The 25,503-nt window shown below is 57.2% G+C and overlaps 11 protein-coding genes across 11 annotated transcripts; 5 read left to right on the top strand and 6 right to left on the bottom strand.

The window, feature by feature from the left end:
* Positions 1-439: 439 nt before the first annotated feature.
* On the bottom strand, positions 440-1,252 carry F5Z01DRAFT_676966 (uncharacterized protein; the record flags this gene model as incomplete). Its single annotated transcript, XM_046265309.1, has 2 exons — positions 440-1,077; positions 1,126-1,252. 2 exons carry the CDS (start codon positions 1,250-1,252, stop codon positions 440-442), a joined length of 765 nt encoding a protein of 254 aa, XP_046115404.1.
* A 237-nt stretch (positions 1,253-1,489) lies between these two features.
* On the bottom strand, positions 1,490-2,794 carry F5Z01DRAFT_663576 (DnaJ domain-containing protein). Its single transcript, XM_046264040.1, has 2 exons — positions 2,497-2,794; positions 1,490-2,440 (listed from the first exon to the last, which is right to left on the bottom strand). Exons 1-2 carry the CDS (start codon positions 2,630-2,632, stop codon positions 1,629-1,631), a joined length of 948 nt encoding a protein of 315 aa, XP_046115403.1. The 5' UTR covers positions 2,633-2,794; the 3' UTR covers positions 1,490-1,628.
* F5Z01DRAFT_284042 (cytidine and deoxycytidylate deaminase) lies at positions 2,788-3,854 on the top strand. The gene has a single exon (XM_046258772.1). It carries the CDS (start codon positions 2,880-2,882, stop codon positions 3,384-3,386), a length of 507 nt encoding a protein of 168 aa, XP_046115402.1. The 5' UTR covers positions 2,788-2,879; the 3' UTR covers positions 3,387-3,854.
* F5Z01DRAFT_284028 (uncharacterized protein) lies at positions 3,599-6,950 on the top strand. Its single transcript, XM_046258771.1, has 4 exons — positions 3,599-4,228; positions 4,274-5,039; positions 5,087-5,152; positions 5,201-6,950. Exons 1-4 carry the CDS (start codon positions 3,810-3,812, stop codon positions 6,914-6,916), a joined length of 2,967 nt encoding a protein of 988 aa, XP_046115401.1. The 5' UTR covers positions 3,599-3,809; the 3' UTR covers positions 6,917-6,950.
* Positions 6,951-8,789: 1,839 nt separating this feature from the next.
* F5Z01DRAFT_283996 (ribonuclease H-like domain-containing protein) lies at positions 8,790-12,271 on the top strand. Its single transcript, XM_046258770.1, has 2 exons — positions 8,790-9,283; positions 9,343-12,271. The coding sequence occupies exons 1-2, from the start codon at positions 9,000-9,002 to the stop codon at positions 12,212-12,214; spliced, it is 3,156 nt and encodes a 1,051-aa protein (XP_046115400.1). The 5' UTR covers positions 8,790-8,999; the 3' UTR covers positions 12,215-12,271.
* Positions 12,265-13,846, bottom strand: F5Z01DRAFT_663569 (Alpha/beta hydrolase family-domain-containing protein). Its single transcript, XM_046264039.1, has 3 exons — positions 13,486-13,846; positions 13,295-13,433; positions 12,265-13,242 (listed from the first exon to the last, which is right to left on the bottom strand). Exons 1-3 carry the CDS (start codon positions 13,675-13,677, stop codon positions 12,329-12,331), a joined length of 1,245 nt encoding a protein of 414 aa, XP_046115399.1. The 5' UTR covers positions 13,678-13,846; the 3' UTR covers positions 12,265-12,328.
* A 49-nt stretch (positions 13,847-13,895) lies between these two features.
* Positions 13,896-15,388, top strand: F5Z01DRAFT_281785 (uncharacterized protein). Its single transcript, XM_046258758.1, has one exon. The coding sequence runs from the start codon at positions 13,950-13,952 to the stop codon at positions 14,961-14,963; it is 1,014 nt and encodes a 337-aa protein (XP_046115398.1). The 5' UTR covers positions 13,896-13,949; the 3' UTR covers positions 14,964-15,388.
* Positions 15,025-17,015, bottom strand: F5Z01DRAFT_283235 (major facilitator superfamily domain-containing protein). Its single transcript, XM_046258766.1, has 3 exons — positions 16,623-17,015; positions 15,817-16,570; positions 15,025-15,763 (listed from the first exon to the last, which is right to left on the bottom strand). Exons 1-3 carry the CDS (start codon positions 16,860-16,862, stop codon positions 15,087-15,089), a joined length of 1,671 nt encoding a protein of 556 aa, XP_046115397.1. The 5' UTR covers positions 16,863-17,015; the 3' UTR covers positions 15,025-15,086.
* Positions 17,016-17,648: 633 nt separating this feature from the next.
* F5Z01DRAFT_676958 (Gryzun, putative trafficking through golgi-domain-containing protein) lies at positions 17,649-21,381 on the bottom strand (the record flags this gene model as incomplete). The annotated part of the gene is made up of 2 exons (XM_046265308.1): positions 17,649-21,065; positions 21,118-21,381. 2 exons carry the CDS (start codon positions 21,379-21,381, stop codon positions 17,649-17,651), a joined length of 3,681 nt encoding a protein of 1,226 aa, XP_046115396.1.
* Positions 21,382-21,725: 344 nt separating this feature from the next.
* F5Z01DRAFT_281789 (mitochondrial ribosomal protein L27-domain-containing protein) lies at positions 21,726-22,342 on the top strand. Its single transcript, XM_046258759.1, has 2 exons — positions 21,726-22,029; positions 22,093-22,342. The coding sequence occupies exons 1-2, from the start codon at positions 21,832-21,834 to the stop codon at positions 22,213-22,215; spliced, it is 321 nt and encodes a 106-aa protein (XP_046115395.1). The 5' UTR covers positions 21,726-21,831; the 3' UTR covers positions 22,216-22,342.
* F5Z01DRAFT_283491 (uncharacterized protein) lies at positions 22,028-25,347 on the bottom strand. Its single transcript, XM_046258767.1, has 2 exons — positions 25,121-25,347; positions 22,028-25,046 (listed from the first exon to the last, which is right to left on the bottom strand). Exons 1-2 carry the CDS (start codon positions 25,190-25,192, stop codon positions 22,470-22,472), a joined length of 2,649 nt encoding a protein of 882 aa, XP_046115394.1. The 5' UTR covers positions 25,193-25,347; the 3' UTR covers positions 22,028-22,469.
* Positions 25,348-25,503: the final 156 nt, after the last annotated feature.

Here is a 25,503-nt window from a genome sequence, read left to right as displayed (position 1 = left end):
TGGCTCCAGCTGCCCTCAACCATGCGTCTTGTCCTTCACGCCCGCATCATGAGTGGGGCGTTTGCCGTTCCAGTACAGTGAACTCCTCAAAGACTCTTGGGCACGAGTCGTTCACTGTCCATTTGGAGATACTGGAGGCGTTCCATAAGATGGAAGGATATCTGGCGAGGCAGTGTTGGAAGCTGGCCATCAACTCCTGCGTGGAGCCTTTCATGGACCAAGATATCCCAGAAACAGCACCAGGTCTGTAGTAGTACAAGTGCACCATTCGACCGTGTGGTCTTTGATGAAGAAGCTGCGGCCATGCTTGCCCTTTCGTAAACGACAATCACTGAGGCTTAGGTAGCACATGCAGTGTTGTTGAGATTCTCGCGACCAGGTGGCCGCTCGACATGGAAGTCGCACAACGCCAGTAGGCCACCTGGTGACTGGCAGTGCATCAAGCCTCTTCCGGTGAATGGGCGGTGATTTCGCGTCTCAATTTCGACTTGGCCTTCAAGGAACGCTTGACAGCCACTGCCCTCTGTGCGGACTTGTGACTGCGTTGCGCCTTGCGTGGTTCGTGGGCTCCAGGGTCCTCAGCCTCCTTACGGCATCGGCGCACCTCCTTTTCGCTTAGAACCCAGTCTGCGTGCAGGACCTCGCGCCGAAACTTGTTGCGCTTTTCCCAGAGGGTGACTTCTTGGGCTGTGGTTTTCACTGTGACCATCTTCTCTATCTTCAACTGGATTTCTCCACGGAATAGAGCCAGCTTGCCTTTGATGTCGACGACACTGCCAACTTCCGTTTCTTGGAACGGCAAGCCATGTGAGGACGATGTAGCTTTGAAAGATTGGCCATCGCCTTGATTGAGAGAATGGGCACCAGCAGTCTTATCCCGGACTGCGACACTATGGCTGGGTTCTGCCAGGTTGAATTTGGGCGCTGGTGCGTAGGAAGAAGTGGCTTCCACGCAGACACCACTGCTGTCGTCAATGGTGAAGACGCGCCGTCCTGTGAAGTCGTCCACAGCAACAACCACACCAACAATGCGCGCCCATCGTATTGGCAGGTTGCGGTGGAAATAAAAGTCCTGACCTATTCTTTGTCAATATAGTATAGCACCACAAGTGAACAAATGCGTACCCTCAAACCCGGCGTGCTGCTCCAGGCGCCAAATGTCAACTGCGCGCAGGAAGCACCAGACGTTGTGCGTTGGCGAGAGGTGAAAGCAGCATCGCGGGTAGATCGCGTGACGTGTTGTAATACTCATGACATACGCGGCGCGATCATCTCAAGCATCGATTCATATTGATCAGCGAGACCACATGATTCCAAGGTCCTGGCCAAATTTGGGTATGATCATGAAGGTGATCCAGGGACCGTGAATTGAGGTGGACGAGGAGCGCTAGTTTTGCCCCACAAACAAACCGGCCGAGCTCAGCACCAGAGTATCCGTAGGTGCTTGGGCACATAACCTTCAAGTCGCGCGATCCTAGGAAATCATCGATCATCATTCATGTCATTATATTCATTAGCTCAGGATAATCTGCAAAGCCCGCGCTCATGCCAACAGCACCATGCCATTTTCCCGGTTGTATCTCGCCCCATCCACATTGCGCCAGCGTCAGCGGACCGTAACAACCACCCTACCTCTTAACACGTTTGCCTGTCTGCTTCTTAGGCGTCTCGGGATCCCCCTTCGAAGACCTTGACGTCTGCCTGGCAGCCGTTGCCGCAAACGCTTCCTCGGGTGGCTCGTCCATGACCGCCCGCTTATTTCCCTTCTTCTGTTTCTTGGCAGTGCCCCTGTATTTCTCGGCCAGGTTGTCCAGGAAGCTATCCTGTGCGCCAGCCCTGGACGACTGTCTGGCCTGAATGAGGGCCTTGAGGCCATCCTCAGCGCTCTCCTTGTTGTTGCTCTTCCCGAACAACTTGTCGTGAGCGCCGATTTCCTTGGCGTATTCCTCCGCCTCCTTGCCCTCCTGCGCCTTGGCTGCGCGTGCCCTCTTTATCCGTGATGCGCGCTGTCGTTCGCTCTCCTTGTGGTAGCTCCCAAAAGCCGGGACCTCTCTCTTCGCGATTGCTTCGTCGATTATCACCCTGAATCGGTCCTCGTCTTCAGTCATGTCGCTGAGCATGACATGTTCGTAGACATGACGCATATCGCCCTCGCATAACTCAAAGTAGTGAAGCAGATCATCCTTTTCCTCCTCTGAACCTTTGTACTCTGCCCGGAACTTTTCAATCGCGTCGGCCGAGACGGCGTCTTCAAAGGCATTGCGATAAAAGTCGCTCCAGTTGAAGCCTTCGGAGTCTAGAATGGAATCGGAAGTTGAACCGGTCTCGTCGTAGCGCTTTCGGCGCTTGGGGTCGGACAGGATTGCATAGGCAAAGGCGACTTCCTGGAAAGCCTTGTTGGCAGCAGCGAGCTTCTTAGGATGGTTTGCGGGCGCCTTGTCTGGAGCACACTTTGTCAACAACGTTGCATTTGAAGAGGTCAGGTGCTGGGCTCACCTGGATGGTGCTTCAGCGCAGCCTTGCGGTACGCTCTTTTGATCTGGTCCTCTGATGCTGTCTTTTCGAGGTCAAGAACCTCATACGGGTCAATGGAGGGCGGCTGACCCTCGAGCAGGTCTTCATGGTCTGACATTGTAAGTCTTTGGGGTGTCAAGTTGATGGGAGATGGCACAAGCAATTCCTGGGAGACGCGTCAAGCAACGCGTTGGAGTTTTGGTGGAGCAGGGTCTTAATAGGGCGGGGCAAGGCATGCCACTATGCGGAACGGGTGCAGTGCGGCGTCAAGTCATGCGGTGTTATGTAGCAACTTCAACACTCACCAATCACCAATTACTTCAGGCTAGATCTAGCTCGCATTGACAGACCAGGACGCAGTCATCATGGAAGCGCAAGTGGAAAGCCAACACAAAGCTTGCATGGCCAAATGCTTGGAGCTCGCTCGCAAGTCACCTCCCAAACCGACAAACTTCAGGGTAGGAGCTATGATCATCAGAGAGAGCGATCTGTCCACCATAGCGCAGGGATACACCCTTGAGCTTCCTGGAAATACACATGCGGAACAATGCTGTTTTATCAAACTGGCAGAGCAGCATTCGACCACAGAAGAGGGCCTGGCCAAGGCCATCACGGGGCCTCATGCCCTGTATACGACCGTGGAGCCTTGCTTCAAGCGCCTGAGTGGCAACCTCCCCTGTGTGGAGAGGGTCATCCGACAGAGTTCCTGGATCAAGACGGTCTATGTTGGTGTTCAGGAGCCCGAGACCTTTGTTGGGCAAAACCCGGGGCGCAAAATGCTGGAAGACGCGGGGATCCAGGTCGTCCTTGTTGATGGCCTCGAAGATGAAATCCTAGCTGTAGCCACAGCCGGCCATATCAAGGACGCGTGAAACGCACTCCAGCTTGCAGGAACTTGGGCATGTTGCGGGACGCTATTTCCAAGTTGCGATCCGTGGCGTCACCATCTGCCTGGTGTGCGGGGAACTTGGGGCAATGATCACCGTCGCTCCTCGTACCTCTCGTGCTCTCGAGCGAGCACCGTCTTCCATCACGAGGGTCCATCCACACTCCATCTGTGGCGGTCACCAGCTCCTCGGTACCACACTACCCCAGGAACAACCATATACGCAAAGGGTTCGCTGTCACACCCGTGAGTCGAGTCGTGCGCCATCCAAAAACTCTTGACAGCTTGTTCGAAGGCCTTTAAATCAGCATAAGAATAGCTGGGTACCGCGTATCAGCTGTCAACTCCTGAATAGCAGCCATTCTTGACCAACTTCAATTTAAGCCACACACGGTTTCGTCCTTGCACCATGTTCGAAGAACAGATTGTTGCCTTTGAAGCTGGCGAGGGCTTCAGCCTTGTTGGTGCTGACCTTATTGTTGATGACGAGGACTACAAGGGCGTGCACATAGCTGTCGAGGCGTTGACAGCAGACTTCGACAAGGTGACCGCCCAGGGAAGGCATCAGAAGGTGGACCGGTCGGCACGAAAGTCCTCCAAAGTTTGCATTATTGTAGGAACTCTGGAAAAATCCTCCACGATCCAGTCCTTGGCAGATGCGGGCAAGATCAATGTCTCCGACATCCAAGGGAAGTGGGAATCGTGGATCACCTCATGCGTCGATGAGCCACTGGATGACTACGATTATGGCCTGGTCATTGCTGGTAGTGACAAGCGAGGTGCAATATTTGGTGCATACTCACTCTCGCAGCAAATTGGAATCTCTCCGTGAGTTGCAGTGGCACTCTAATTCTTCTGTGCTAACCCGCACAGCTGGCATTGGTGGGCTGACGTTCCGCCCAAGCAGCACTGGGAGATATATGCCCTTCCAGTGACGACAAAGAATGGAGAACCCAGTGTGAAATATCGCGGCATCTTCATCAACGATGAGGCTCCGGGCATGGACACGTGGTTTGCCGAGTACTTCGGTCCGTCCAACCAGTTCGATACCAGGGTCTACAAGCACATCTTCGAGCTCCTCCTCCGTCTCAAAGCCAACTTCTTGTGGCCGGCCATGTGGCGAGGGTACCCTCAGCCAGGACGATCATTCTTTGTCGACGACCCGGAGAACCAGAAGACCGCGGATGACTACGGTATCGTGGTAGGGACCTCACATCACGAGCCTATGCAGCGAGCCATGAACGAGTGGTCGGCCAACGAGCCTGGTGGCACGTGGCGCTGGGATACCAATCGCGAAAAGATCACGGACTATTTCGAGTTTGGCGCAGAGCGAGCTGTCCCTTATGAGTCCTATATCACAATGGGCATGAGAGCTGAGGGCGACGGCGCACTTAGTAGCGATGATCCCATTGCCACGCTGACCGACATCTTGAAGGTCCAGCGTGGCATTATCAAAGACAAGTACGGCAAAAAAGACGGCGAGATGCAGCTGATGGCGCTCTACAACGAGGTTCAACGTTATTATGAGCAGGGCCTGGAGATTCCAGATGACATGACATTGTTGTTCGCTGATGACAACAATGGTTCTCTCAGAAGGCTCCCGACTGCGGAGGAGAGGAAGAGAAAAGGAGGCCTAGGAGTACGTGTAACACTGCACACTATGGAATGTGGATGCTAACCATACAGTATTACTACCACTTCCAGTACACTGGAGGTCCTCGGAGCTATCGCTGGATGAACAGCAACACTTTGGTAAGACAGTCCGTAGGATGACTGAATCTCGTCGCTGACTCGGTCCAGGGGAAAGTGTGGCACCAACTGCGACTTGGCTACGATCAGGGTGCCACTCAAATTTGGGTCTTCAATGTGGGAGACCTGAAGCCTCAAGAGCTCCCCTTGAGCTTTGCATTTGACTTTGCCTGGGACATTGACTCCATTCCTGCGGATGGGTTCCCCAAGTTTTTCAAAAAGCTTGCCGAGCGGGAATTTGGCGACAAGTATGCGCAGAGAATCGCGGACCTTTGGTATGGCTTCGAACGGCTCATAGCACTGCGAAAGCACGAACAGATTGAGGCCGAGACATTCTCGGTGCTCAAGTATCGTGAGGCTGAGACCATCGTCGGCCGGTGGGCAGAACTCACCAAGGAAGCCGAAACCATTTATGCTGAGATTTCTTCGGTCCAGAAGCCAGCTTTCTTCCAGCTTGTTGTCCACCCTATCAAGGCCTCCTACATCTACAACAACTTGCGCATGACCCAGACCAAGAATCGACTCTACGGGAAGCAACGACGCAATACCACGAACCCCCTTTTACACGAGTGCCTGCGTCTCTTCGACGCTGACGATGTCCTCACTCGTGAATATCACTCCCTGCTGGATGGCAAATGGAACCATATGTTGCGTCAGCCCCATTATGGCTATGGCTCCAATGTCATTGGTCCATCGCGGGACATGATCGATGGGCTATCATGGGTCAGAGCCAATGTCGACTCGAATCCCAGTGTTGGTCAAATGGGCGTGGCAGTCGAGGGCCACACCGGCGTCAACCCCGGCATCATCAACGAAGACGTTGACCGCACACATCCTTCCCGTCTGTGGCTGGAACCTGGTGTTACTCTCCGGCCCATGAGCCCTTATGGACCTCAGGATCAGTACTTTGAAATCTTCCATCGCGGTACCAAGGGGTTCACATGGGAGGCCAAGCCGCAATACGGGTGGCTTAAGCTAACGCAGTACAGCGGCACGCTGAACCCTGACGACGAAGACATACGGATTCACGTCACGGTCGACTGGAAGGATGTGCCCGACAAGTTTGACGAGAAGATCTTTATCGAAATCATCGGAAGTGTCGATGGATACGAGAAGGTCAGGATGCAAGTGCGAAAGTATCAGGCTCCTGAGGGCTTCACTGGCTTCGTCCAAAATGACAGCTACGTGTCCATCAACCCTGGAAAGTGGGTTACGGCGCCTTATATCCAACTGCCCATCCTCGGTCGTCAGGACGGTGGCTCGGTCACGCTGCCCAACAGCTATGACTTTAGTAAGCCAAAGGCCATCCCCTTCCTCAAGTACGATATGCACACGTTCACCACGGGCGACAACGCGAGTGTTGAGGTACATTTCCACATGACGCTGGAGGCAGACCCGAACAGTAAGATGCAGTACGACACTCGCTGGGATGGCGGCGATATATCGACTCACCGCATGACCAAGGATGGCTCAGGCTCGTATCCCAACGGCTGGACATCGGCAGCTCAAAACTACGTCTGGAAGAACAGACATAATGTCGGCAAGGTGAAGCCCGGCAGCCACACTTTTGAAATCCGCTTCCGCAGTTTGAACGTGGCCATGGAGAAGATTGTCCTGGACCTTGGCGGCACAGAAATGAAGTATCTCGGACCCCCAGAGAGCGATCATGTCTCGTATGTGAAGCAACAGAGCGTGCCGCGCGAGGAGGGCTTGACGGAGTTTTCGAACCTGAGGATTGCGATTCATATGAAGACTTTATCAATGTGAATGTGTTTCTCTAGCCGTGAGCTAAACGTACAGGATACGTGATTATTGTTGTATGCTCACAGTACGTTCATACCAACCGTTGGCGCGCACAGATATATCGCTCTGGCAAGGGCTCAACCAGCAAGCCTTCGAGGCTGATCTGAGGTATGAGGTCTAGAGTGAGGCTATGCTGCTTTGAGAGCACGTAGCTCGGCGTGGGACAATGCACATACTCTTCGAACCCTTTTCCCACAGACATTTCCGGCCCAAGCGGAATGATCCATGGGCTGATCAGGCTCTCGTCTATCGGAGACAGCGATAGAACCGGCGAAGACAACTGATTCACTTGAAGCCTCGAACCGCCCAGTCTTATATTGTCTGTGCGTTCCCCTCTGGGAGAGCTGTATCCTGACTCAGGGTCTGCTGGTGCGTCACAGCCTCGTACCCTTTGCCCAGCATCGGAGCGTGAGACGTGGCCGTTGGCCCTACACGGTCCACACAGCCAAGCAATGTCACTGTCCGCCTTGACAACGTATTTGAGATTGGACATGCTGCGGCATGAGTATTCATCGCGGCCGAACATGTCTTTTGCTGCTTTGCATTGCGACCAAGCTGTAGTCAGACGCTGTGTCTGCCCTGCCCTCGGATGGTGATGCCTGTATCGGGGTCAGTGAAGATCATCTGGATGTTGACGCGGCAGCGGAAGAGGCTGCAGGCGCAGAAGCGATAGATGGCCTTGTCGATGCACATGTCCAGGCTTCTGAGGGTGTCGCGGTCTGCTTGAGATTCCGAAGCGAGTTCGACGGCCTCTGTTTCTCGTGAAGGTGATGGATTGGTGGCATATGTAAGAGTAAACGTCGTACGACCGAGCGTGTCGAGCGCATCAAGTTAAAGTCATATTGCAAGCTTTCAGAAGAAAAAGAGACATACGTAGCGCGGGTAGCTTCTTGTGATGCAGACAATGCTGATTCACCTTTGAACGTCGGAAAGGGGCCTGCCTTGTTCACCGATCAAGCGCTTGACAGCGCCCTTTTGGCCGTACAGATTTAATATTCGTCAAGCTGCAATTCATCCGTCACATGGAACATGAATGTCGCATTTTACCTTTGTCTTTGAGGGGGTTAGGTCCCCCTTGAAGCTGTGTGGCTCTGAAGGAGGACAGTGTTTGAATTGTGTGGTAGACGCAGGCTGGACAGCTCCGTGAGATGTAGCATTTGCGCAGATCGCGTTCTGTGGCACTTGCTTCGTCGATATTGCATGCTGTCCGTTGCCATGATATTAATACAATAGAATATGTGAGAGAATGTTGGACCTGAAGCTTTAATTAAAATGATTAGATACGTACCGGGTAATCAAATTGCAGGCGAATGAAGATGTACGTACTGTTGGAACCCACTATAGGCGCAATTCACGAATCACAGCCAAGCCCGAGCCGGTGGTACGGGCAACTGCCAGCGCGCAGCAGGCTGCAGCAGCTGCAGCAGGGGTGCCTTCCCTGGTTACCTATGCTGTACAGATGCAGTGGGCGGTGAAGGCTGAAGCTCAGAGCACCCATCAGCTTCACCTCAGTCTCAGCTTGGGCTTTCTTTGCTTCTACCCACGACCAGCTGCCCAATTCACTGCAGCGTGGGCGCCCCCTTCACGATTTAAAGTGCATTTCTACCTGAGTTTCCGCACTCCGTAGTCTACATCATCCGCGCGTCAAGCAACACCTTAGCTTCCAGCTCCCGTTTCGCTGCTAACATTTAGCGTCACACAGTGTATGCACCCTGCCGGAGGCCGGTCAAGGAGCGCACGTACCCAAGGTACTTGACTCTGTCTCTCTCTTCCCTTCTTTTGCCTCCTCTCTGCCCATCTTTGATCGCTGACACCTTGCAGAATCTTGGAAGCAGCTCTGTCGCACAGCTTGCTGTCGTGTTCTGCGCGACGAAGGTCCCCTTGCTCACGACGCTCTCACACCTAAGTACAGAGGGCTGATACTCTTCAACCGACTCACTCTTACCTTCCATTTCATACAAGCATATTACATTGCATCAGTTCTGCACAGTTAACCAGGGACTTGCTCGCTACACACAAAAAGGAACTAGCTTCACGCGCTTTTGACATGGCTGATCGCGGAGGCCGTGGACGTGGAGGTCGCGGCGACGGACGCGGCGGCGGACGCGGCGGCTTCGACGGAGGAGGTCGCGGCAGGGTTGGTCCAGACGCCGGATGTGGAGGACGCGGTGACCATGCATCTGGCGGACGCGGTCGCGGCCGTGGTGGATTCGACGGTGGCCGTGGACGAGGCGGCTTTGACGGCGGTCGTGGTCGCGGAGGCGGTGGCCGAGGAGGGCGAGGCGGCGGTCGGGGTGCTTCTAACCCGGAGGAGTTGCTACCTTACAAGAGGTCAGCCTCCCTCTCTTAAACCCTTCGATTGGCATTGGCCATCCTGCTAACCATAACAGCCCACACGGCTCTGCCGTCCCGGACCAGCAAATCGCTGTTCTCGAAGATGACCTGATCGGAGTGGGTGCCGTAACCCGTGCGTTGGCATCTACCAGTCTCGACAAGAAGAGTGTTGGCAGTGACGTCTTCCCGTTGCGGCCTGCCTTTGGCACCGACGGGACCAAGGTGGTCGTCTGGGCGAATTATTTCCCAATCTCTGTCGGCAAATCGACATTCTGGAAATACACGGTCGATGTGTCAGAGGTCAAGGAAGGGTCCAAAGGAGGTAAGGAAGTCAAAGGCCGCAAGCTTCATCTCGTCCTGGATGCTCTTGTCAAGACACTTGAGGGTACAAAATCCGTCGCAGCGACTGAATACAAGTCGCAACTGGTCTCGACAAAGAAGCTGGATCTGAAGGCCGGCCCGGTCCGCATTGAGCTGCCTTGGCAGGATGGCGAGGGCGTTGATGTCTACCATGCTACCATCAACGGGCCGACGGAGGTCGACATGGAGCAGCTTTCGAATTACCTAACCGCCCAGGACCACAGCTCTGACGATCATCTGTTTCCCCGATATCCCGAATCTATCGATGTGCTCAACGTCATTTTGGGTCACACCCCGCGGACCAATCTGAGTGGCATCAGTGCTGTGGGAAGCGCACGTTTCTTCCCCATCGGTTCTGGCAACCCCCTTGCGTCCGAGGTCGACTTGTTCAGCAGCAACCCATACGAACTCCGGGATGCACGACCGCTCGTTGCTTCTCGCGGATTCTTCCAGTCCGCACGCATCGGAACGGGCCGTCTGCTATTGAACGCCAACGTCACCTGCGGCGTCTTCAAAGCCTCTGGCCCTTTGACGAGGATATTCGACAATCTGAGCCTCCGTGGCTTGGACTTTACCAAGCTATCCTGGGAGCAGAAACTCCTCCTTCGCAATGCGGCCAAGATCCTCCCCAAGACACGGGTCAAGGTGACGATGATGGTCCAGGGAAAGAAGGCTGGCAGCCTTAAGAAGGTGCCCAAGATGAAGGCTATCAACGCGCTGGTATCGAAGTTCAAAATGTCGAAACAGGGCGATCACCCTCCACGAGTTGACACAAAAGTCATGGAGTTTGCTGGGCCCCGCCAGGTCCAGTTCTGGTTGGAGGAGAATGGCCAGGGTAAGTGGGTGTCTGTCTTTGACCACTTCAAGACCAAGTACAACATGACCTTGGGCGACTATCCCCTTCTCGACCTAGGCAATGCTCAGAAGCCAAGCTTCTTCCCGGCGGAGCTTATCGAGATCGAGCCCGGACAACCCGTCAAGGCCAAACTGAACGGCACAGAGACGTCCAAGATGCTGCTTCATGCCTGCAAGAAGCCTCAGGTGAACGCACGGATCCTGGAGGACACCAGCCGTCAGGTGTTGTGCCTGGACGACCCTTACCTGGCCAAATTTGGCATCACTGTTGCCAAGAACCTCTTGGCCATCGACGCTCGGGTCCTCAATGCTCCCAAGATCCAGTACCGCGGCGGGGGAGCCAACACCAAGATCAACCCTCGGGACGGCAGCTGGAACATGCAAGGTGTCCAGGTACACAAGGGCGGCAAAGTGAACAAGTGGACGTGGTGCGAAATTGGCCCTCGCCAACCGACGGCGGATATGCCGACTGCAGTCAACCGATTCGCGCAGGTAGCAGAGGCCACGGGGCTCGACATTGGCCCCCCAACCTCCGCTCCAGCCCATTTCATGCAGACGGATGCCGCCTTGCACGGCGATGGGCTAGACAGGCTGTTCCAGTGGGTGCAGAGCCAGCAGATTGGGTTCATTCTTTTTGTCTTCTCCCCCAAGGAGGACAAGTCCGGCGTGTACAACCGCATCAAGGTGTACGGCGATTGCAAGTACGGGATCCACACGAGCTGCATGGTGTCCAGCAAGTTCCTGCCCAGGGGCGGCGGCGCCATGGACGCGTCCTGGCGGCCCGAGGCTTACTTTGCCAACTGCGCGCTGAAGTGGAATCTCAAGGCTGGCGGCATCAACCACAAATTGGCGGAGGATATTAAGACGTTGAAGCCAGAGGAGGCGACCATGATTATCGGCTATGATGTGACCCATCCGACGAACATGCCAGCGGCTAAGGCTGGCAAGGACAGCCCTCCCAGTCTGGTGGGCGTCGTCTCCAGCGTGGACAAGGAGCTCGGACAGTGGCCCTCGACCGTCTGGGAGCAACAAGCACGCCAGGAGATGCTCGACGATCGCCTCACGCAAACCTTTGTGCACCACCTCAAGTTGTGGCAGAAGGCGAACAAGAAGGTGCCCAAGCAGATTGTGATCTACCGCGACGGTGTGTCCGAGGGACAGTACCAGCAGGTGCTCGACAAGGAACTGCCCAAGATCCGTCAGGCCTGCACGCAGGTCTGCGGCAAGGCTATACCCAAGCTGACCATTGTCGTCTCTGTCAAGCGTCACCAGACGCGCTTCTACCCGGCCGAGGACGGCAAGCAGACCAAGACGGGCAACGTCGCCTGCGGCACTATGGTTGACCGTGGCGTCACGCAAGCGCGCTTCTGGGACTTCTTCCTGGTCCCCCACGCGGCGCTGCAGGGCACCGCCCGCCCAGGACGTTACATGGTTCTCCTCGACGAGATCTTCCGCCCGAAGCACAAGGCCGAGGCGGCCAACGAGCTAATCAAGCTGACGCACGAAATGTGCTACCTGTTTGGCCGCGCGACAAAGGCGATCAGCATCTGTCCACCGGCATACTACGCGGACATTGTCTGCGAGCGCGCGCGTGCGCACCGCCCCGAGTTCTTTGACGACTCGGCGAGCATGACGAGCGAGAGCACCCAGCGCAGCGGCGGGCAGGCCACAGCGATCCACGCCAATCTGACCGATACCATGTATTATATTTAACCCCGCCCAGCGGCAAGAAGTCGGAGCGAATACGAGCGTGTGTGGTCTTTATCAGTTTGGTTTTTGATGTGATATTTGGTCTAGTTAGTTTCTGTAGCCTCCCAAATTGATGAATTAGATCTTGGCCTTCTCCTTCACCCCCAGCATCTTGAGGTGCTCAGCAGACAAGGTCGACTTGTCCTTCTGGGGAAGCCTCGTCCATTCCTCGTACTCTCTCTCCTGCGCCCACCACCGCTGCATCTGCTCCCTGATCCAGGCGGACGCCTCCTGTGCACAGTACCCGGGTGCCTCGAGCGGTATCAAGTGACCATTGTCCCGTTCCGCCTTCTTCACCATGCCCGCGCGCTCCCCACCACTGCCCCCGATGCCTGTTCCCGTCAGACGCATCTTCTCGTCGCGCAGGACCTCGGGCGACATGGGACTCTGGAGGCCAAACACGTAGAGCACGGGTGGACGGAGATGGGGTAGTCTCGCGAGGACGGCTGGTGGTTCTGGTCGGTAGAGGGGATAAGTGAATTTGTACCCCGTGTCCGGGTCGACGCGGTGGTCAATGTCCGGGACGAGCTCTGGTTTGAGGATCTTGTCGCCGCTGGCGTCGTAGGCGCGCCAGGCGGGCCGTAGAAACGTAAAGACCTCCTGATGCTTGGTCGTCGTGAGGACGACCTGCTGGCCGTCGTCGCTGTCGCGCAGGCCGAACTGCACCCAGCGATCGAGCACGCGGTCGTCCCAGGCGGCGTAAAAGGGGGACTTGCGAAAGCCGGCCAGGGCGGTCTGCCTGTCGGGCCAGGTGTCGCGGCGCCTGGCGGACATGGCGGCCGGGGAGTGCTGTTGGGGCCCGGGGCTGGAGGCGTACTGCTGGATGACGGGTTCCATGAGGATCATGCCGGCGAAGAGGCGTGGGGCGCCGTTGAGGGAGAGGGTGGTGAGGGCGGCGGCGCCGAGGGAGTGGCCGATGGCGAAGAGGGGCGGTGGCGGGCGGAGGGTGTTGATGAGATGGCGCAGGTCGTTGGCGAGGTCATTCCAGCTGGCTGTGGGTTGTCAGTGGACTGGGATGACTGTGAGCCTAGAGGGTGGGCATACGGTCGTTGCCGAGGTTGGCGGCGTTGAGGACGCCGGAATGGCCCTGCCATGCTGCGTCGGCGATGATGATGCTCCGGATGTTGATGCCCTGTGCCTTGAGCGCGTGGTGGAGGTCCTCCCATAGGGGTTCGTAGAGTTCCTATGCATGGTCAGCCTTCCTGACGTGATCAAGGAGGGATGTGATTGTGTACCTTGGGGAAGCCGTTTGCATGGGCGCCAATGATGGTGATGTCCCCCTTCTGTGGCGAGGGATTGTCCCGGGGGATGTACTGCTTCACATGTTGTACGAGGGTGTCTGTCTGTGTGTGAGATGTCGCGCGCGCGAACTCGCGGAGATGCGAGGTTGGGAGTACATGTTCTTTGGATTCGAAGATAGAAGGCATGATGTCGTGAATGGGACGTCTAGTGGATGCTGGGGAGCCCCCGAACGATTGATATCTCACGTCGGAAACATGAGGCTGGGGATGGATGTGGGTGGTGGTGATGATGGAGTTGGTGTCAATGCCTCGGCTTTTGGACCGGGTCTCCACGCTTGTACCGGGTAGTCTAAACAAGTCCCGAATCCCGCCCTGCCCCTAACCCAAACCCAAACCACCTCACTCACCACTTTCACCCCCAGGGGTGAAATGGTTTGGCTGGCCGCCAGACAATAAATATGCCGCCCAAGATCATCTTGTTCGCCGGCGCCCCAACAGCCTCCGCCGTCACCGAGTCAACCTGCACCATCAGCACCGTCAACAGCGACCTCCTGAGATTCCTTGGTCCCAACACCCCGTCCATCACAAAACCGCCCTCCCCAAAGCAGTCATACGCACCATGGCGCTCCCTCAGTCTCGAAACAAGACCACTAAGAACTGGACTCGCCTTTTCACAGATGCACCATCCGGCAAGCCGGACGCAGCCCAACGATTTCTTCACAGCAGCGACTCTCTCCTTTGATGAGAGCGCAAGCCTGCAGACAGGCGAAGAAGACGTGCTCACTTCATTCTGTGAACACTCATTGGCGAACCACGAGCCATCGGCAGCGGATACCACCACCAGCGCTTCTCTAGATGAGACATCCTTCCTCACTGCAACGTCGGACCACACATCATCGTCGTTTCCCAAGACACCCTTACCGCCCTGTCACCTATCCGATGTAGAAGACATACCGTCTCCAAAGAACATCCTCTCCCTCGTGCCGGCCACCATCACCGTCAACCTCATCGCAGGCATCATATCCATCGCCCAGCCGCGCACCGTGACTACCCGGTACGGACGCCAACTGTCGCTGGTGGAACTCCTTGTCGGCGACGAAACAAAGTCTGGCTTTGGCATCACCTTTTGGCTCGGCGGCGACTCCATCCCCGCCAGCGTCTTGGCTAACCTGCGACGGCAGGATGTCGTTCTGATCCGGAACGTGGCTCTCAACGTCTTCCGAGACAAGGTATACGGGCAAAGCCTGCGAAAGGGCCTCACAAAGGTCAACCTCCTTTGGCGAAAGAACGGCGGTGGCTTCTACTCCCGACGGGACATGGTGTCCAGGAAACAGGCCCTGGATCCCCAGCTGGACAAGGCGAGGCGCGTCAAGGACTGGGTCATTCACTTTGTGGGCGGCGATCGACCTGCCACGAGGAGGACGACAAGGGCACGCAAGTCCTGGGACCAGCCGCCGGACGACACTCAATGAGGACGACGAAGTATATTCTCCATGGTAGTCATGGTGGATGTGTGGCGATATTAAACTATATACCAAAATTACACACAAAGACGAGGCAGTGCTGGCCACTGCATCGCCAGCAGAACACGAGGCTCATGCACCGCCCTCAGGGACAACCTCCTCCTTCTTGGCCCCGGGCCCCTTCTTGACGCTCTTCCACCGCAGCCCGAGCACGCAAAGAAAGGCCATGCCCGCGCAGGCGACGCTGATGTAGAAGGTGTTCCGCAACCCGCTCATGTACGCCTCCAGGACGGTGTCGAGGGCGTCGACGCGGCCCATGCGCTCGAGCACGCTCTTAATCTCCGAGGCGCCGCTGTTGATGAAGATGCGGGGGTCGAGGCCAATGTCGTCCGCGTTGATCTTGTCAATCAGGCCGTTCTGGAAGACCGTCTGCGCGACGGCGATGAAGACGGCGCCGCCGAGCGCCTGGAAGAATTGCACACAGGCCGTGCCGACGGGCACCCACTCCTGCGGCAGCACCGTCTGCACGACCAGGACGCCCACCTGGAAGCCGGCGCCGATGCCCAGGCCCGCGATGACCTGGTAGCCGAACCACTCGCGCAGGGGCGTGTCAATGTCCCAGGTCGTGATCAGGCCGGCGCCGACGGTGAAGAGCGCCATGCAGGGGATGATGACGACGTTGTAGAAGCCTGTTATGGTGATGATGACGCCCGACATGATGGACATGAGCACCGTCGACAGGAGAAGCGGGAGGATCTTGATGCCGGCCTGCACGGCGCTGACGCCTTTGATGGCCTGGAAGTACAGAGCTGACGGCTGTTAGCATTCATCTCAAGTCAAGTCCAGGTATATGTGCACTCACAGAGGTAGTAGATGAGCGGAAAGAAGCCCGCGCCAAAGAACATGGCAAAGAGCATCGCGCACAAGACGTCCCTGTTGGCGAATAGCCTCGGGGGCAGGGTGCCCTTGTCGCCCTGCCACAACTGGATACCGACAAAGATGGCAATCATGGCGCCAAACCCACAGAACAGCCCGATAATGGTCGCGCTGTTCCACGCATAGTCCGCGCCACCCCACTGCAGGGCGAGCAGCAGGCAGATGATGGCCGGGATGAAGATGGCGGTGCCGGGCAGGTCGAGCTCGAGGATGCGGCGGACAAAGGGCTTTTGGTTGGCGGCTGATGCGTCGTTGCGGTTCACCTGGAGGGAGAAGAAGACGATGAGCATGGCGAGGAAGCCGATGGGCAGGTTGACGTAGAAGCACCAGCGCCAGGTGGCGTGCTCGGTAAAGGCGCCGCCCAGCAGGGGCCCGGCCACCGAGGCGATCCCCCACATGCCGCCAATGAGGCCAAAGGCGAGCGGGCGCTTGGCCAGGGGCATGGACAGCGAGAGGATGACGATGGATCCGGAGAAGAGGCCGGCGGAACCGATGCCGGCGACGGCCCGGCCGACGATGAAGGCGGTAGATGTGGGCGCCACGCCGCAGACGAGGCTGCCGACCTCGAACATGAAGACGGCGCCCAGGTAGACGAGCTTGACGTTGAAGCGCTTGTAGATGCCGCCGTACATGGGCTGCAGGGCCGTGGTGGTTAGGAGGTAGGCGGATCCATACCAGCCCTGCGCGACACGTTAGCATTTGGTTCTCTCTCTCACTTCCTGACGAACGTACAATGTCCTTGACGCTCTTGTACTCGGCGGTGATGGCGCCCAGCGCCGGCGCGATGATGGTCTGGTCGAGCGCGACTAGGAACACGCACATGCAGAGCGACACGATGATGAGCGTGAGCTTGAGGCCCGAGGGATACACGGTCGCGGCCTCGTCCGCCGCGTCGGGCGTGCTCGTCCTCTTGTCGTCCGCCACCGATTCGGCCACGGGGGTCGGCGCGGGCTCCTTGTCGTGCGTCGACATGGTGATGTGTGTCCTTGCTGGTGGAAGGCTTGCTGTGGTGATGGAGCTGATTGAGGGTGCGAGTTAGATGAGAACGGGTAGCGCAAAGTCTGCTATATACCTTAATCCAATTACAGTTATCGCCAATGGATGTGGAACCAATTCATCTCCTGTCACCAGCTCGGCATTCTGACTGCAGCGATCAATCACGACGATTGATTGAGCTCGGCCGGATTCACGAGACAAAGTCCGCGAGATGTAGCTGTCATCACTCATCCCACCCCTACCTGGGTAATCAGAGCCAGCTACTATTAGCAGTGGCCGTCCGTCAGAAGCAATGATCCTGCGTGTCTGGATTGGCTGTTCGCACTCTCGAGTCTAGACCGGCCGGCAAGAGTTTGCCGGCATCGTGAGATCTGCTAGTCACCCAGGAGGGCCCCCCATCGTGCGCGCGCGCGGACTTGGTAGTTGTCCGAGTGCCGACGCATAGGCCAGGTCGCAATTCCGAGCTACTGTACTGGCTTGGCACGGCCGTAGGGCTGAGGCAGTGAGGTCGGCCTCCTTCAATGTGCGACGAGTTGTTTGTCCGCGAGCGCGGCTCTCGTTGCATTGTGTGACTCAGAGGTCATCTCTAGCACTTGGACCCCAGGGGTCGATTGCGTTATTCAGCCTCTCACAGAGTGGATGCTTGGAAGATACCTTGGATCATGAGCTCGTAGCGATGAAGACGAACTACCCTACACCAGCGTCTATACTCATAATGTGACACGACTGTGGCCACTTCAATGCAGCATCTATTCATCTACCTCATGGCTCCTCTTCCTCCTCCTCGTTCTCGCCCGGCGGAACCCACACCAACAACCCATCCTTATCAATCTTCATACCCTCCGTCGGAATGACGCGGAGCATCTTCTGAAAGTACTTGTCTCTCACCACGAGACCCGGCCGCACAAAGGTGCCCCGGACCAAGGGCAGCAGGCGATATGTCACGGCCCGCCTGCTCATCGGTAGCAGGTGGACTGTCGTCTGCTTGGCCCCCGAAAAGGCAAACTCGTCACTCGGCTCCATGGTCAGACCAAAGGTCAGGAAATGGGCCGATGGGTTCTCAATGGTAATGTCGAGGTGCATCAGGCTGTCATCCGGTGCAGTGGCGGCGGCGGCCGCTGGTGGCATCTCGAACACAGAGGCCAGCACGCGTGGCTCAGTGCTCAGAACCAGATACTGGCCCGCTGCCATGACCGTCGTGTTGACAGGCTGATCCTGCTCGTCCTGCCGCTGCCACTGTATGACGATGGACACGTCCACCGAGACAGGCTGCCGGTCGTCCAGGCTCATCTTCTGGGCCGTCAACTCAAATCGAGCTTCCTCCATCGTCTTGGGTGTCATCACTACACCGTCGGCGGGGATCGGGTGCTGCTTGACCACGTCACAGCGTGCATGGCCCGCGCTGGGGGCGACTTTCATCTCCATGCCCAGAACTCTGAGATCTTCCTCGGCAAACGAGGCGTAGTGGCATATCAGGCACCACGCTTGCGCAATGCCCTTGGCAGCCGTCGCCGCTTTTGACGCCTCGTCCCCGGTGACAATGTTCTCGTGGTCAAACAGGTTAGGCCATGGATCGTGGTGCAATCGCGGCACGAGGTCGTAGTTGGCCTCAAACGGGCTGACGATAGCAAGCTGCACCGGAAGCATCTGCATGATCGGCGTGGCAGGGTCTGAGTCCAGGTGATATGTCGCGCGCACATGCAGGTCAAGTGTCGTCGGGGCGTCCAATGGCTCCATCGCCAAGTTGAGGTCCGACGTTGCCGCGCTCTCCAGCTTGCCCAGCGAGAAGCCGGTGATCTTCGACTCTGCTTCCGCCACGCTGGCCGTCTGCTCCTCCTCCTCCCCATTACTAGAGAGCGTGAAGATGGGCGCTTTCTGGCCAAACAGGTGTACATCCACCTTGACAGAAGCAACCTCGGCCTCGGCGTTGTCCAGCTGGACTTTGAGTTTGATGGGCTCATTGGCGTAGTATTGGTTGCGCGGTTCAAGGACTTGAATGTCCAGCTTCGGCGGCCGAGGCTGCACTTGCAGCGTGTGTGCATCATCGCGTGCATGGAACGGTCTTTTGAAGCCGTCCCTGTACCATCCACGCGGCTGACTAGCTCGACCAAGCTTCATGCCGTACGTCATGTCGAACTGCTCGCCTCTGTATGTTAGCTCGAGAGATGCCGCAGAGATCTCTCCAGCCTCCCGCAGTGGAATGCTCAGCTCGTATACCCGGGTACTTCCTGGCACGAGGGTGAGATCGTCGTCACCCTTCAACAGGGACGGCAGCCCGTCTTCCGAGTTCTCGTCAAATTGCTCCGACAAGGTCGTTGCGGATTTGAGGAACGTCCCGTCGCTCCCACTGCCAGCCTTGTGGCTGAGAACGATGGGCTTGAGACTCCCATCAAAGGTGATCTTGATCTCGCTTAGTGCCAAGGGTGCTGCGCCAGCCAGAGCATTGGAGGTTAAGGATAGCTGCGCGCTGCAATGGTCACCCGCTCTGCTCTCCTTGTTGCGAAACACAAAGGAGGCATCCACAAAGGACTCATGTTGGTCGTCTGTCAGCGAGACAGTGGGCTTGTCTGTCAACTCGATTCCCTCCAGGGACCGGGACAAGTCATAGGACCATTGCGGTCTCTGAGCAAACTGCTTGCTCATCAGCTCCCAGTCCACGGCAACCACCAGGTCTGCTTTCCGTTCGGCGGCCGCAGCTCTCCTTATTAACCAGCACAGATCCTCGGAAGCGCCATGCCACCCCTCGGATCGGAAGACTCGACTTTCCCAGAGCGGTCGTAGAATGGACAAGACGTCCTGCCACTTCTTCATCCGAGAAAACTCACGTGCACATTCCAACGATAACTCTGACGCAATCCTCAGCTGGTTTCGCGCCTCGAATTGTGCTTTCGCCTCGAGAAGACAGTCCACAATGAGCTGCGCATGGTTCGTGCCTTGGCCCTCCAGTGGATTCTCCTCGTAGGGCATGGGGCACAAATATGTATCGTAGCTGAAGACCTTGCCCTTCTGGTCAGGTGGTGATCTATCCTCCTCCCGAATACGCGCAGCTAGTCGCCGTCGGGCCATGAGGGCTCTCGCTGCGGTGCGATACCAGTATCCTTTGTGGTGTAGGAGCTCAAATGGCTGCAGTCGATCGCCAAGGACGGCTTTATCCGGGGGCAGAAACATGGCGCCCGATTCAGGCTCCAACCCCTGGAGCTCGACCTTGTCCATGAGATCGGCCATGACCAAAGCCCACCTCGCCTCCCAGGCCTGCCAGCCGTAGTTGTCGGTGCCGTGTCCACGTCGCTCCACAAAGTCCGCCAACCGGTCGCGGTGGGCCTGCCATCTCTTCACAGCGAGGCTCGTCTGCCGTAGCCAGAAGTGCAACCGCAGGCAGCGGATGGCAATAATATCCGCCAGCAGACGCGCCTCGTTCCATCGGGGGCTCCAGCTCGGGATCGTGTCCAGGACGTCCGGTCCGAGGAGCACTTCGTACGCCTGCTCATATGATTTCATCGCAGCGTCGTACTCCTGGCGGAACTCGCCCAGAACGGCCGACTTGAAATCGTACCGGAAGTTCCAACCGGCCAATTCCAGCGTCCGCGATGTGCCCGAGGTCGGCGGCACTGTCGGTTGCGGCGCGATGCCCCGGGATCTCTTCTTCCGCGCGTGGCGTCCCAGGTCCCGATAGTATTCCACGGCGGGCCCGTAGAGGGCAGACAGGATATTGAGCATCACATTCTTCAGCTCGCCGGGTGACCCCTGTGGCGGGATATAGAATAGCGATTTGGGATCAAGGCCTGATCCGCGACGAATGTTCTCGAGGCGTTCCTGTAGCCCGGTGGCTTGCGTCGCGGGTGTGCTGTCGTCGTCTGCCAGCAAGACCACCGCCAACTTGGTCTTGTACCCTGATGCCACCAGTGCACTCCTGAACGCCGCAATGTCGCTCTTCAGACGATTGTCTTGTAGTGTTGTAGTCGTCGGATCGGTCGTGATTGTGTAGAAGCTGAGTATGATACTCGGTACGAGGTGCTGGTGTTTCTGTATCCATTGCGCATCTATCAGGCCATCCGGATAAAGTCGAGAACAGGTACTGAGCGGCGAGAATGGCGAATGCAGTACAGGCAGTGAGGTCGAAGAGGACTCTTCCTTCTCGCTGTCTGGTAGCTGCGCTTTTCGAGGCGGTAGGAGGACGGACTGCGACCCTGTCAGAAGCAGTCTTCAATCATGGGAACCACGGGTCTTTTACTCTGCCTGTGCTTTTCACGCGGAATCTGAATTTCTCCTCTCTATCCACGCCCTGCCAGGATCGCCCTGCGGCGTCGACTTTTGTGAACAGCTCATCCAGCACAGTAGCCTCTCTCGTCTCGAGCCGGGGAAGGTCGGATTGTACCAGGATGCCCTGGTCCTTCAGGTCGCCTTCGATTGGGAGTTCGGGTTCGGCGCCATTGAGACCAGAGACGACGAGGAATGGGACGCTGTGTCCCAGGCTGCCTTCTGGAAAGTCGTCCATGGTCAGGCGCTGGGCTCGAGGCGCCCGAGGTAGGGGCTTGACAGCGACTGGAGGAGGGGCTTCGCGAGTGGGGAGGATGAGCAGCGCATGGACGTATTCTTGTCAAGGAAGTAATCTGGCGAGAGGATGTCTTGACTATCAAGATCGCTGGAGGCTGTCCGACCGCATCAGCACATGCGCCCACATTGAGGCCATGATGCAAGCAAGCAAGCAAGCTCACATGTCGTTCCAGTCCTGACAGAGTGACCAAGCAATTGCTGCTGCTCCTGCTGCAGCTGCTCCACGGTGGAGCCAACCCCCTCCACCATCCCTGCTGAGTGCCTGGCATCTTGACTGTGACTTCCAGGGCGCCCGAAGTTTCTCCGCCTCGCCCAAAAATTCAAGAGTCGCGACGACCACCTCTTGCGCGCCGCATATCAACGATACCTTCACACACACCAATCCGCCGCCATGTTTAGACCGACACAGTCCCTGCTCACAGGCTCCGGAAAGTATCGACACGTCCGGCTCACGACCAAAGATGTCGGCAGGGGCTTCTACAAGGGTAACCGCACCGGTTCCATGGGCCGCCACACAAAGTACGGAACGTATCAGATCGACTGGAACAAAGTGCGGACATATGTCGTGCCGGATCTGAGCGGCTGCCAGGTGAGAGATATGCGCACCTGCAGAGCGGTCCACGGCAAAGAAGACTAACGGGAGAACCTCCAGCTCACGCCCTACGTGAGCGCGCAGATCACAAAGCCGGAAAGCTCCTACAAGGGGATACCCAACGGACCGCGAGACCCGTATCTATACATTGAGAACTGGAAGGACAAGAACCAGGTCGACTAAGGCCAAACGACCCATCACGAATACGAACGAGAGGACAAGCGGAGGCTTCTCCAAGATACTGTATTACTCTGTGTATATCAATTGTAAACCGAACAAATAGAAGCGTCTGTCTGGGTTAGGGTATATGCGCGCAGACTCCTTGCTGCAAAACGCTCCTGGTAGCGAGTGTGGGCCAAAAATGCAATTTCTGTCTTTTCTTCCTTCTCTTTGGCATTGATTTCTTCCTCCTTTATTCCTCTGTGAGTGCGTTGTGATCAAGTTGCGATCGGCATTTCGGCGCTAACCTGAGCGGGTGCGCTGCCGTTCTGGCCATGTCCCATCCTAGGGAGCTCCTCTTGGGCGGTGACAAAGGACTCAATCCCTGGTCTCTGGACATCACTCTGCGCATCAACGGGCGGGCTGATCGGTCTGGACGCAGGAGGGCTCATGGCCGAGTCCAGCGTGACCATGCTGGCGGTCTCGGCTTCCTTGTTGATAGAGAAGGGCAAGGCAATGCCATCGATAAAGGGCCGCTTGCCCGTGGCGCCCACAGCGGGCACCGCGAGGTTCTGCGCTGTCTTCTCAGATTCCTTGCGATAACCCATGAGGCTGTCCATCGGCGTGTGCTCGTCAATCGGCGTCTCGCCAGTCTGGTTCTCGTCGTACACCATCCTGCTACGGGACAAACTCCTGCCTCTCGAGTCAGGGGTCGCAATATCATTGCTGAATGGGCTTCGCGGTGGTTCCAGGGGAGTGGTAGACGGTGCTTGGGACGCAATGTCCGAAAATGGCCGCGCTCCTTCACCATCGTTGGGCGACACAGCCGTGGTCTCCATGGGCTGCTCGGCATGGCTAGCTTTGCGCTCACGTCCGCGTGCAACGGTGGCCTCGTCGTGCTTGGATCCCCAGAGTGACCACACGGCCAGACCCAGGCCCTTGACGCGTTTCTTGTGTTGCGATTTCTCCCCGATCCGGCGGCGTCCTGCCAGTGCAGTGGGCGGCGGCTGCTCGCCCGGAAACGTGTGATAGCCAGCCACCATGTCGTCAATAATCCTCTTGTACACCTTGGCCTTGGTGGCAGCGTACTTGGTATCCCACAGGTTCTTGGCCGTGAGCCATTTCTTCACCTGCCCAGCCTTGATGACGCCAACCTCCTCTGGCTTGAGCTTGCAGCCGTCGAGCTCTTCAGCTTTCGGCAGGGGATGGGTCACGCCGTGGCGGGTGACTCTCTGCCGCACCATGTGGTTCACAAAGGGTGGGAGAGCATCGCCCGCCTTGCCCACGGCGCCCGACTTGTTCTCTTGCTCCAAGGCAATGCGCTCCTCCTCCTGCTTCTTCTTCTCGACGTGATCCTGCTTCGTTCTCTTCTTCTCCTGGCCATCCTCTTGTGTGGTCTCACCGTCGTCACCCGTAGCCGATCCCGAGGTAGTGATGAAGGAGATGTCGTCGTCATCTGGGATCTCTATCCCAACTCGCTGGGCTCTCGCCAGGCACCAGGCGCCAAACTGGGCCACGGAACGGTACATGTACTTGGCTGGACGGGTGAAGCTCAGTGTCGGTGCCACGTGGCACAGATCATCCCATACCTGGAGCTGGACGTCCGTTGGCTCGTACTTTGCGAGCTGGGCCCGTCCCTGCTCGTCCATCTTTTCTGGTGGCGGCGCGTACTTGGATGGATTGGCGCACTTGTGCGCCAGGTATATTTGTTCATCGCGCAGGATCTCGGCGCCTCCCACCATGATGAGTAGTGGCGGCAGGCCACCAAGCGTTGGCTGCAAGATTGGGCTGACCAGCGGGTGATCAAGAAGCTCGTTTGTCGTGTATAATTGGATCTGGTCTTTCAACCTGACTGTCTTCCCGTCAATGTCCACAGACAGGAATCGTTGTGGATCGTGAACAGTGCCAGCACTGGTCGTCTTGCCATCCTGTGCTGTGACGCGCTCGTTGCTGGATGTTGCCACAGGATCCTGCTGTTTGTTTTGCAAATCTCCTGTGGTCAGCTTTCCGGCTTTGCCGCGTCTCTTCTTGTCCGCCTCAGTCGCCAGCATGGCGGCATCGTCCTCATTAGGTGGCGGCCATGATCGTGAAGGCTTGTGGTGAAATCCGTACTGAGGGATGTAATCCATAGGGGCCGGGTTTCCCACACTCGGGAACGAGTGCGTCAAGTCAACCCAGGGGCTGATGAGGATAGCTCCGGCGGGGAGGGGAATGCCCTGGTCTCGGAGAACACAGAGTGCCGCCATCACCATGCCTCCCCCCGCCGAATCACCAGCCAGCACGATCTCTTTGGGATCTTGTACTGTGAGCAGATGCAGGTACGCCGCCACGGTGTCCAGCAGACCGCAAGGAAAAGGGAACTGCGGCGCAAGTCTGTACCGCGGCGCGAAGACGCGGGCCTTGAGCTTGCGTGCATGGCGCTGCATCTGGTACCTATGCTCGTCCACGCTGCCGAAGAAGTAGCCTCCACCATGTATATATAGCATCACGCGGCTCGTTTTCCCGCCGTTGGCCTTGCGCTCCGCAGCGTCGGACTTCATCTCGATCCACTCAGCCTCCAGGGGCGCGTCGTCTTTCCTCCACTGCCACCATTCGCGGCCGCCCACACGGCGAATGCCATCCTCGCCCAGTTGCTCCTGGAGCAGACGGGCCGCTTCCTTGAGGTGGGCCTCGGAGACGATCGCATCTTCGACCTTGATCCATTGGGGATGGGGCACCCATTGCGCCGTGAAGGCTTGGAGCTCCTCCACGGTATGGTGCGAGGCGTACTCGAGGAAGCACTTGACGAGGTGAAGACCCTCGTCGTACGACAGATGCGCTGTCGGACGCTCCTTGAGTGGTCCACGGTTGAGGTACTACAGTTGCGCGTCTCGAGTCAGCGGCAAGAACTGGGTCTATTTGCATGAACTGTGTGCGATCCACCACTTACGTGTGAGAAGAGCGTCGAGACGACCGTGGGCGTCACAGCCAATGAGACAGATGTTGTGTTGAGCTTTGGCATGGTTGCTCGCTCTCTCGTGTCTCGTCAGGACGAGACTGAAGATGTTGAAATCGAGACGAAGCTGGTGCCACGCGCGAGGAAGTCCCTCGTCCCTCCCAAAGGCTAGTCTACAGGTAATCAGTCTGCGTCGACGACAGGAGCGCAATTCCATTTCATTTCCTCGAGCGCAAGCCTCATGATGTCATCTCCATGGAGTGAGACCCCTTATTTCAGTCACTACCGTACCGGAGCCGGCCAATCGTCGGTGGGGGTCCCGAATCCGCGCGCATGCATGCATGGATGGTCCGTGCGTGAACCGCCGGCAAAACGAT

This window comes from Emericellopsis atlantica (assembly GCF_019669845.1).
Source record: "Emericellopsis atlantica unplaced genomic scaffold F5Z01scaffold_27, whole genome shotgun sequence".
Lineage (NCBI taxonomy): Eukaryota > Fungi > Ascomycota > Sordariomycetes > Hypocreales > Bionectriaceae > Emericellopsis > Emericellopsis atlantica.
The sequence above is the reverse complement of the archived record's forward strand: the minus strand, read 5'-3'. Positions and strand labels throughout refer to the sequence as shown.